The sequence below is a fragment of the Amblyomma maculatum genome, chromosome 3, assembly GCF_055883805.1.
Source record: "Amblyomma maculatum isolate TAMU_Amacu chromosome 3, ASM5588380v1, whole genome shotgun sequence".
NCBI classification, from domain to species: domain Eukaryota; kingdom Metazoa; phylum Arthropoda; class Arachnida; order Ixodida; family Ixodidae; genus Amblyomma; species Amblyomma maculatum.
This window is the reverse complement of record NC_139346.1, coordinates 73,325,850-73,337,366: the sequence shown is the minus strand read 5'-3', so window position 1 is coordinate 73,337,366 and position 11,517 is coordinate 73,325,850. Positions and strand designations below refer to the sequence as shown.

At 44.6% G+C, this 11,517-nt stretch overlaps 1 protein-coding gene across 2 annotated transcripts in view; it reads left to right on the top strand.

Annotated features, from left to right (window-relative positions):
* The first annotated feature begins 284 nt into the window (after positions 1 to 284).
* Positions 285 to 11,517, top strand: part of LOC146194976 (phosphate-regulating neutral endopeptidase PHEX-like) — a 48,920-nt gene continuing 37,687 nt past the window's right edge. The window contains exons 1-7 of one of the 2 annotated variants that reach the window (XM_084596169.1): positions 285 to 390; positions 1,471 to 1,598; positions 3,788 to 3,936; positions 5,746 to 5,793; positions 6,707 to 6,883; positions 10,489 to 10,581; positions 11,264 to 11,460. In XM_084596169.1, coding sequence (XP_084452295.1) covers positions 373 to 390; positions 1,471 to 1,598; positions 3,788 to 3,936; positions 5,746 to 5,793; positions 6,707 to 6,883; positions 10,489 to 10,581; positions 11,264 to 11,460 — 810 coding nt within the window. In that variant the 5' untranslated portion in view covers positions 285 to 372. Of the gene's footprint in view, positions 391 to 1,470; positions 1,599 to 2,650; positions 2,864 to 3,787; positions 3,937 to 5,745; positions 5,794 to 6,706; positions 6,884 to 10,488; positions 10,582 to 11,263; positions 11,461 to 11,517 lie in introns of those variants that run through there. The other variant, XM_084596170.1, reaches the window with a different exon arrangement.

Here is an 11,517-nt window from a genome sequence, read left to right as displayed (position 1 = left end):
CTACGTTAATTTTTTTTTTTTTTTTGCTTAGATTTGATCAGACCTATGTCAAATACTACAACGGTCTTCCTTTACGGGGTGGTTAAGGATGTATTCCCAAAGTGTACCGTAGGCACCGTAGAGCAGAGCTCTGAAGACCAGGGGCTTGAGTTTGCAGTCATCAAGTATAAAATATGAAGAGGCGCAGCTTCATTGCCATCATTATTCGCAGCAGTGCCTTGACTTGGCTTCCGATGGTTGAAAGTAGGCAAAATTGTGGACGGAAAAGTGAAGACGAAGTCAGCACCACGAGCGGTGTTCGGGGCATGCGCGCGTGGTACCTGGAACCAGCCGCACTTTGACAACGGCTAGAAAAAAATGCAATAAACAGCCATGAATCCCTTCTCCGGGGTGAGTACTTACGGCCCCATGGCCGCCTTTTACCCTTCTGCGCCCGCGTAGCTATGTCTGCGCCGTGGAATTTCCGTTCCGCAGGGAATTTGCGTGGGTCTTTCGTTGGGGGCTAGCGTGATACCTCTAGTACACTACTTGCGTGCTGAACGTTCGCTGCAGGTTCAGAATAAATAGATCTTGCAAACTTTTTATGCCTTGATGCGCTTGTTTTTATCTACGCTTCTCAGCCGGGCAGGAATTTTGATGCCTATTCATGCGTTGTCACCGCTGGTCTACCACTTGTCAGCATGTAGCTCAGCTGTCCGCTTTTGTTGGAGGGTGAATAAATGAAACACGACTGCAACCACATATGACTCAAGCGTCATAAAATGTACCAATTTCATGGTTGTCGCTGTTATACCACAAACGTAGCGTATGCAAAAGCCATGAGAGACCCCGTCTTGTCTGAGACTTTCGGTGTACGCGCAGAATAGGTGGGTTGGTAATACGCTTAAGAAGAACTTCGCTTGCAAATTTTTAATTGAGCAAATATTTAAGCATAAAAGAGTCTCTTTATGTATCTTAGGTTCTTCGTTACCATTTTGCATTCTCCCTTCACGGCACTGGTTCCCGCATTGCCCGGGCACATTTTGCAGTTGCGTATTTATGTACTTTGTTACTCGCAAAAGTTACGTGCGAATGCGGAAATAACATTACAGGCTATCTTTTTAACTGTGTTTAAATGTGCTTTTCGCTACGTCACCGCGGGTTCAGCGATTTTCTTAATATGCAGCTGTAACGGAGTGAAGAAAGACAAACGCGAGCTACCACTTCGCTATGACCCAACATTGCCTGCGATTTTTTCGTTGATAGTTGCATCTTAATTTAGTCCTCTTTAACGCTTTGTTCTGTCGTGATTTTGCACTTTTTTGGGCTTAAGCATCAGCAGCCTCACCCTCATTTTCTTCTGAAAGCAATTCGTGCACCATAAGCTAAACTGAAAAAAAAAAACTTGACCGAATTGTGCTCTGGTTCAGCCATAAATACGTATGAATGTTTGCGGCAACAGCGATTTGTAAGTGAATTATTTCTTCTCAGGACTCCGTGTCCCGTGACACAACTCTGGAGATGCGAGACACCACGGCATCGACGACTTACTCCAAGGCGGCTTCCTCTTCAAAGTACTCAAGTACGAACAAGACCACCGGCTTCACTACTTCGGCACTGTGAGTGTGTCCGCTTGCTTCCAATGCAAAAAGCAGCTGCCATTTGGGCCACCTGGATTTGTTCCACATATAGATTACTTTCTTGTCATACTTGCCCTGTAGGGGTTTTTAGTCACTACAGGCATGATGCTTCAATATCTACAAGTAATCGCGTACACGGTTGTATTCCACAGACTTATAAAGAGGCAGGAGCTGATGCGCGAAGCTCGATTCGATTTAGTACGCAGCTTTTCCGAGACTGAGCTATTTTGGTAGTTTGCACGGGGCTGTGTTCAAACCGCTCTGGTATCCAAATTACACAACTACCCCATACAATGCGAAAACCACTGATTGTACATGCATAAACGCCATAACCGGGAAAACATGGGAATGCAGTTAATGCTATGGTTATACTAGGGCGAATTCGGGTTTTAGTTTTGAATCGAAAATTAATTAGGTATGAAGAGCGTTCACCGACTCGCTGTAGCTGATGAACAGCGAGAACTGCTGCAGTCCAATGCACTATCTAGTGCTTGCCGACGCGGGTCAGCTCTCAATGCATTAAACGCTTGACTAGGTAGATTTTGTCTTCAAATACAAGCTTTTTTGAAAGCTGTAGATGTTTCCCTTTCTAACCGTACAGCTATTGTCGGTCTGCTGATGAAATTATTAAGAAAGAGCGTGATGCATCGGCCTTCGTTTGAAATGACCGCATGCCCGGTTTGGTATTGTGCTGAGCTCGCTTCCTGCCGTCTGGCTCAAAAAAAAAAAAAAGAAATGAAACGCTTGACAGCGTAACGCTCTTTTCTGGTTCACACGCCACGTGCTGTACAAGGGGCTGAAGCTACCCACTAGTGAAATGCGTGAACGTTGATATGCGCGAATTGGTACCTCGGAAGGAAAAGTGTATGCAAGCGATGACAGTGCGCGCTGTGTTACCCTTATCTTTATCGCTTTCTTCAGCGCGTGCGCTGATTCACACCGCCTACGTAGTCAACTCTGAAGCTTCCCATAATCGTCTTTTGCTGGCTAACATTTGTGCCATCTCTCCGTATTCGGATGCATTTTATGAACAATGCTGCCAGTCTTGCTGAAATGAAACGCACCAAGCGTTGAGTTGGCCGCTTGTTGTTGCATCCCTCCTAATTCATTTCTACATTTGCTGATCGTTTTGCACATGGAAACCTCGGTTTTGTCACGCAAGCAGTTATGATAGTCGGCCGATTCCATTGCTCGTAGTGCTTTCATTGGATGCGAGGCATTCGACGCCTTTTTACACAGTTGATGTAAGTACAGCACCTTCAGCGAAAGCGCCTGATTTTTAAGGTGGTATGTGGCCGTGATTTGGCACATTAATTAAGGAGCTCAAAATAGCGTTCGATTCCTGGATGTTGTAAAGAGGAGATTTTGTAACGCAACATTTCTACGTGCGTATATGTCTGCACTGCGAGGGCTATCACACAATGAGAGAAAGGGGATGGCAGGAGGAGAGATGTTAACTCAATACGCTGAAAGCCATGGTTGTGTCTAATATATTAGATGCGTCAAAGACCTGAATAACGAAGGGTGAGCCCTACTCGGCCACCTCAACTCCCTTCTGCCTCTGTGTGCGCTTTAACAAAATTGATCTGTTAACAGTCCCCACGAACACCTTCCTGATCATCTACTACTCATGTCCGCACAAGGTATCCAAGAATCCTTTCTAGTTGAAATTTTCGTCTTCATGCCGTTTGTTGAAGAGCTCTAAGTGCCAATATTATGTAGAGCAAGAAGTAGTACCTGACTAATCCTTGCTGTTGCGCTGCCTATTTAAAGGGCAGGGAAATGTACCATCGTGACCAAAGTGGTATATAACACTCAGCCGGTGGCAGAGCTCGAAAAAACTGCATCCCAACTTTATCTAGCAACAGCTATCTAAGATCGAGACAATAGTGGCAGTGCCCCATTTGATCCACATGCATGTGTCACTGTCGCTGTCCCTTACGCTGTCGCTAGATGCCGTTTTGATCCAATTTTCTCAAGCTCTGTCACTGGCTAGGTGTTGTATACCACTTTTTCTCACGACTGTACGTGGCACTATACTGTTGAACTGCTTTGAGCAGCGCTCTTCCAAACGACCACTCTTCGCTACTTGTTTTTATAATCTTCACCCTAATATCTCTGGCTTTTCATAAACATAGTAGCGTTAGTTTTAATACTAACGTTGGCAGGCGCGAAAGTGGCAGCGGCGGAGGCTCTTCCTCGGTCAAGAGTCGCTTGGGCGCCACATCCTACTGGTGGTTCTTGGTGGGCGCCGTGCCGGTGGCAACTTTCCTGCTCGTCACCATTCCCATCGCCGCCTTCCTCAAGAGCTTTGTGGGTAAGCGCCGAGCAAGCAACCCTTTTTCTTTTTCGTATCTACTTTCCTCGCGCAGTACGCAGGTGTATGCGCACTGCTTGCAAGAAGCACGCATGATGGGAACCAATGGGAAGTGGCACCTTAGCCTGTGTAACTGGCTGTTAGCTTTTGCCTTGTCTATTTCATAACGAGCCTCTCATTTCCTTACATTCATTTAACACTTGCAAGAAGAGCACTACAGAATTTCAACGCAGCCTCGAGGGATGAATGCATGAAAACAAAATATCATCTCTTTATTTTGGACTTTCATAAGGGGTTTCTTACTTAATATAGCTGAAAGGGCGCGTGTCGTTTCCATATGTCTGTTAGTTTCAGCGCCTTGCTGTCAATGTATGAGCCGTATACTGGTAATTTGCTCGCGGACTTGAGAACGGTGCTGTGTCCACACTATAAAAAGCACTATAAAAGCTTTCCTTGATTCCGGAGGAGCCCGAAGGAAATGGTTTTTTAGTATTCGACAGTTCGCTAGGCCGATTTAAACTTCGGCAGTGGATAATTGACAGAAAAGACAAACTTAAGTGACGTCACAGCTGCATGTGCTTAATATAAGCGTCCGAGAAATGAATGTAAAGTGTCGTCAAAAGTATATTCCTTTCTTTGTATTTAAATCCTTACAGGCTTCACTGCAAGCCAGAGTGCGCGAATTCAATAACAATGAACTTGTAATTACTACCGTATAATGTCGATTTTCTAGAATTAAACGAGGCTGGTTTTAGTGAAGGGTATGCGGCGTGCAATTAGCGAAACTACTTGGCGTATAAAACACCGCATCATGGCAGAAATTTGTTTTAAATGACAGGTTATGCAAGACGAACGTGACCTGGCTTTCGTGCTTTTCGCTAACGATCGCGTAAAAAATACTCAGAAATATTTCGTGCACTACAGGTGCATTGTAAACGCACTTAAAAAAACCTTTGACGTGAAGCGGGTGATCGGCGCTCACCATTTTTTTTTTATTTCTTGAAAGGAAAAGCAGAGAGGTTGGCCGGAATAATTCAAATCTGGCCTGCTACTCTGCACTGGGGAAGGGGAAGGGGAGAAGAAAGAAGATCATGATGCGTGACGATGTGGGAGAAGGCGTATGAAATATATGTATAGGTCCAGTAGTTTGCCTAACAAGCGCAAATTATGCCCGCTGGCGCACAAAAAGCGGCAAAGAGCACGCACTGCCTGGACACCCTTCCCCTTGTTCTGCCAAGCGCTCAGCAGCAGTTCCTCCGACAAAGGTCTCTTCTCCAAACGCTTCAAGGAAGCGGCTGAGTCTCCTGCAAATTGTCGGCAGTGTTCACACTTCAAGCCACACTGAACATTACATGTTTTGAAGTGTAGCAGAAAGCTGACCTCTTGTGCCGAACACCAGGAAGTGGGCATCATGAGCGGCGGTTATGTGCAAGTTTTTCTCTTCGGTATTTTTGTGCAAATCAAATCCCCAGTACATGAGTGTTTTTGTACTTTGGGTGCATACGCCACTATACCTAGGATTTTGAACCCTAAGCAGTATCATGTTTAGAACCATCGCTATACTTCCATCAGGAGTTACCCCGCACTTTCTAGTGCGGGATTGATTCTACGCCAAGCGAAGCAGATATCCTCAAACGTGTCTCGACGTTTCGCAAAACAAGGCAAGCTAAACCACCCTGAAATTGAATCGCTATAAAACATGAAGACCACTTAGTACAGTTCGTCCCTTGTTGTCATTCCTGTTCGATATCAGTGCGTGTGACGTTGCAATGAGCTGAAGTTAATTTTTCTCCGGTCCATTTATCGCAGGCTTCGACCGTGTGCGGTTATGCGAGACCCGTGCTTGTAGGGAGGCAGGTGAGTGCGCCTTGCCTTTTCTTCTGATTTTTCTGAAACGTAAAATAATTGATAGTCTGCAGCTTAGCAACATGCCAGGATGGTGCAGTGGTTAGTGCACTCGAATACTGTGCCCAAGGATCCGGGTCGAATCCCGGCCTGGAAGCTGCTTTTCGATGGAGACGAAAAGCAAGGCGACCATGTGTTGTGCGATTTCAGTGCTCGTTAAAGACCCCAGGTGGTCGAAATTTCCAGAGTCCTCCACTATGGCGTCTCTATAGCCTGAGTTGCTTTGGGACGTTTAAGCCCACACACCAATCCGAAGCGATCTGTAGCTTAACGAAATTAACACAGATGTATCGAACAAAAAGCTGTCCCACATGTACCGTTCCCCCCAAAAAAATACTGAAAGAAAAAAAAAACATTCGTGTTTTAAGAATAGTTCAACGATGTTCTATAAAGAGTGTGGACTAGCCTCTGATTTGTTGGCACTTTTGTTACGTTGAATGAAATCTGTTTTCCGCTTAATTGAGGATGGAGTGTAGACAATGATGTACAATAGGTAGCCTCAAAATGCCTTTAGTTATATCAGTGGCGAATAAACATATGCAGGAATATCACAGTAATAAAAAGAACATACGTTCGAGATTGGTCGATAGACCAGCCGCTTAAGCGGCGAACTAATACGTCCGCATTGCCTTAGGAACTAACATTGAACGAAATCAAGCAACGAAACCGTTTAAATCATGCCCTTATTTCGAACTCGGTGAAGTACTGTGAAGGATAAGACAAACTATTTTCTGATAAATATTGAACAGTGCTTTGTGTACGCTGCTTTTTGCGAGCCTTTTGTTTGACACGTGGCTGCGAACAGACTCAGTTCTAGTCGGGGATTGTAGAGTGCTTCCCAGCTTGCGTCTCTGTGCTTGCGCAGGGAAGTTCTACGAGGCCATCATCGAGCGCGGCCGCACCGACCCCTGCGATGACTTCTACGCCCACGTGTGCCACAAGTGGACGCATAACGCGCGCATCCCCCCCTTCTCGAGAAAGTTCTCCTTCGACGACTGGATCATCTCGGACATCGAGAAGACGATCTTCGCCGAAGTCGAAGGTGCGCTGCGCTGCCTACCGAGGGCGAATGTGATCGGTGACACCCTCTCATGCCATTCTAATCTGCGATTCGGAGTGCGCTCCGACTGTGCGAAGAAGCAGAATTTCTACGGAGTCTAAGAAGTGTACCATAGCAGGCTAATCTGAGCTCAGCATCTGAATCCGTTGCGCTGTTCGCTTTCGCAGAGCCATTCGAAATGTCTCTTCACTCTTTACACTTAGGTATAAATTTGAAAGCGAGTTCCGTCATTTTTTTCAAAATATTTCATTATAAGTACTGTGTGCTTCAGATGAGACAAAATATTTTAAGCTTAGCATTTATTGCTGTGCATCATCGGTCTGCAATATTGTCACGTAGTGTTGTCAAGGCCGTTGGCGAAAAATGAAAAAGCTTGAAATTCACTAGAATACTCTTTATTGGGCTCACTTGGGCCCGCAAAAGATCTAAGCAATCGGCGGCGGCGACAGTAATAAGAGTGCTCGACGGTTGTCGATCAACGAATGCCCGTGGCACTCGCTTAAGCTCAATTTGAAGGCGGCGAAGAAACATGGATAAAGCCGCATTCCGGGAATAGCATAACCTGAACATCATATAAACACACGCGAAGGGCGCGAATGTTCTAAATACATCTCGACGCACCTTGCGCACAAAGAAAATGATAAAGCAGCATCACGGTCCGTGCGCCAGAATCACATTGATTAGTTCGCATGCCGGATGCCGGCGGTTATCTAAAAGCAACAAACGTTTAACATGGCTTAGTTCTGCTATGCCTGGATATACATAGCGAAAAGCAGCTACTACCTCGTGGTCAGAAGAAGTTAATTTCTTCAGTTTTCTGCGCCGTCGGTCAGCAGAAAATCTCTACTTGGCTTCCGCGTTGAATGCGGCTAAGTTCACCGGTGTTCTATAATTTGTTTACAGTAAAGGAAAGGCGCAGCATCTGTCACTCGCAAAAGGCAAGAAGCGCCGCCCGGCGGCGTTGGAGCGCCCTCGTTCCCGCTTGGTCCTCATAGCTGACGGCAGATTGATGACATCACATCCTTGACGTCACTTTAATTGAGTGGCTTAACCATTTTAGTCTGTGGTACTTTCAAATTGCGAGCCAATCGCAGTATCTGTCACGCACGGAATCCCGCTATTATCTTTACGGTACACAAGCGGAATTATGAGCAGCGCTTCACGACCCGCGGCGTAGCAGTACATGGACGTCAGTCCTTAAACGAGTAAAAAATGTGGCTGTACCAGGGGGAGCAAAAACTTTATTTTTTAGGTTCTATAGCAATACACTGCATGTTAAGACCTTTTCAGAAATGAAGGATTTTTTCGTACCTTGGGGAAGTCACTGTTTCATATGCTGCAAGCTGGAAACTATCGAACACCTCTGCTTAGACTGTTGGGAAGCCTTTTTCATCTGGGGCATTCTAAAACGAACAATTCAAAAAGACCTACCCTTGGATCATGGGCTACCGCTGGACATGATCATATTATTGGGCCTGCACAGTATCTGGCGATCAAGAATGGCTTTCAGGCATACAGACGTTGAGGCGAGGAAAATACGGCACTATTTTCGCGAAGCCGTTGCGAGTGTAATTTATGTTTTCAAGACACAAGACTGGCTTCCGAGAATGGAAGTGTTGCTGCAAATGTCTTATTTGTAATGGATCACGCAGCCTAAATCGCGTGATTTTAGCCCATTTTATGTGTTTGTGGAGTAACGTTTTTTATGTGTGCAATCTGATAATAAATTTGGCAATGAAGGAAAAAAAACGTGGCGCAGCGGTTAAGCATTCGGCTGGGGTTACAAGGGATGGAGGTTCGATTCCTGGATGGATACTATTTTTTTTTAATGAAGAGGAGTCGCACACCTCTTAAGCGTTGTTAGCAATACCGGCAGAGCTAGGTGAGGGGGCTGCGAATTTGGCCTTGGCTGTGACGTCATGGCATATGGCATACGTGAAGCTCAGCTTTGACCCTCGTAGTGAAGCTTTTCGCTTCAGACACCTCCGCCTTTTCTAGTGACGTCACTCGGTGAGTTCGCGCATACGCAGCTGTGGCCTGAAAGTGATCACACGCACGCCATACCCGCTGTTGACTAGCCTAGTGAAGCTTTTCGCTTGAGAAAAAGTTTGGGATCGTTCGCAACGATCTCAGTGGTACGCACCAGCATTTAGAATTGAGAACTGAGCCAGTAAACCTTCACTTTGTCTTGGTATTCGCAAACAGGTTCTGTTGAAGAGCGACTGCAGTGCTGTTTAATTAAAATTTCACTTCATTGGTCTACTTAACGAATTGCAAAATATAAATTTACATGCAGTGATACGTTGCCAATGTTGAAATGAGTAAAATGCAACGAGAGGACATAAAAAAAAAATATTAATCTCATCCAACTCACTAAGCGTGCGGAAGTACGGCACTATTAAAGCAGCCATGAAACGATCGACAGGAAACGTGACGTTTATTACTTTACCTTAGCACAAAACACGACGTTTAGTGACACTGGTATATTCAGTAAGTAGAGAGTTAACATGTGCGTTTCAGGAGCTCGCCCCGTTAACCCATTCAGGTAAATATTCCTCGACAACTCGCTCCGGGCTGGCAGACTGAGGGAGCACGATGATAAAATATGATAGTTTATATATTGCGAAGAAACCATCAAAAGTACCTAGGCAAGCTAGCCCTCCATGCATTGGTCGTGTCAAAATCAATAAAGTTTCACCGAACGTGATTTACTCTATGCTAACTTCAAACACACGGAGCTGACAACTACCTTCATGCGCAGACAGTTAAGAAAGCTTCTTTCTGAAATATATGTGGTGACAAGGTATGGAAAGCCATATTTTTGTTTCGTGTATAAAACTCGAGAAGAAGCGTTTCACAGTATTTTGCGAAGAACAATTTTTTTTCATCCCACTACCATCAGAAATAAATACAAAGCATATGGCGAGCTTCAGTGCTGTCAGTAAAAGGAAATATGATAGTGAAACAAGCAGTCTCAAAACTAGTTCGTCACAAGAACACAGGTCTTTCCATCCATTTCTTTTGATGCATAAGATCCTCAGCTGTTATGCGTTTTTCTTGCCTACGCCTTCTTTTACTGGCCAGATTGCGCAATTTGTATAATTGTTTCTGTGAATTTAACAAGAGAATGTCGCCAAGGTTATTGCTGTTAACTCTGTCGAGTAGTTGGATGATTATTCAGCAAAAGCGTTGCTCTTAGGCCAGGCAAGAGTAAAATATTTTTATTCTGTCAGACAAGGCGATGTGGTAGCTTGCCCTGAGCTGCTTCAAAATTTACTTTCTTCATAAGCGATATAATTTGTCACGTTTTTTTAGGCATTTAATTTAGGTGGTTTACATAAAACCAATGCCCCGAGAAATCAAAAATAGGGCCGCCTGTCAACATTCTCAGTCTGTATCGTCGCCGAGAGTACGCATCATGGAAGCCGTTTCGGATTGGCTTAATACATCGTAACTCTGGTGAGGTTTCTAGCTTCAGCGCATGCCGTGAAGTTTTCTGCTTGCGGTATCAATTATATATTTTTTTCTTAGGCAGGATTCCTTGAAGTACTGAAATAATGCTGTTGATTATTGATTTTGTTTTGCAGCCTCTATTACAGAGCAGGGTCAGATAATGAACCAAATGACTCACATTCCTGTCCGTAAGTTTGAGGCCATCTTCGCGGCATGCCAAAACGCAGGTGAGCTAATTGCTGTCAAATTTATCATTATTTGACTTTTTTATATGAGGTATTATTTTACTGTCCAACTTTACCGAAAATAAAAGTACGTTTCTCCTGTAAGTGCATGTAAAACCAATAAGAAGAATGTGTTTCCGGCAACATATTTAGAAATCGATCACGGACGCAACGAAATTGTGTTGTTTCTTGCCTGAATATTGCGTACACAAGCATCTTTTTCTGTTGCTCCTACCCCCGCTTTTTTAATGCTTCGGGAAAACTTCGTTAATCGAAGGACAAATTTCTTTAGTACTTCAAGATGGTTTTTAAAATAAACTTAAAAGTTGCGCTTCTCATGATGTATAAATCACATTCAAAACAATAATTTTTTACACTTGGCAATATGGCGATGGAATTGATTTAATGACATTTGCATTATAGCTTTACTGAGCATCAATCAGTGAACGTCACTTTCTAGTCGAAACGTCTGTAAAAATATTTTGTAACTACGCTGTTATATTGTATGCGACGCTTTTGCAACCCGCCCAATGAGCTGAACGAGAACGTCGATAGAAGTTGATCTTCATCCGGGCAAGACGGTTTTGATCACATTTTTAAAACTAAACGAAATAGCCGTAAACAACGTCGTCCGTTTTGTGCCTAATTAGCTGACGCGAAATTGTGTCCCACAACGCCGTCGCAGAGCGCAACAGCAGCAAGGAGGACATCAAAAAGATGCCACATATCCTTGGGTTGGAGCACTTTCCATCGCTAGATCCCGAGGGAGACCCAAAGATTTCCGTCATCGCTGGCAAGCTAGCCAAGAACTTCGGCCTCTTTCCTCTTGTCACGGTTCAGATGAGGGTCGACCCCGACGACTACGACAAAGTCATCATCTACGTAAGGTCATCCTTTTTAAATCGAAGCGAGACACGGGAACATGTGCTACCGATCGGC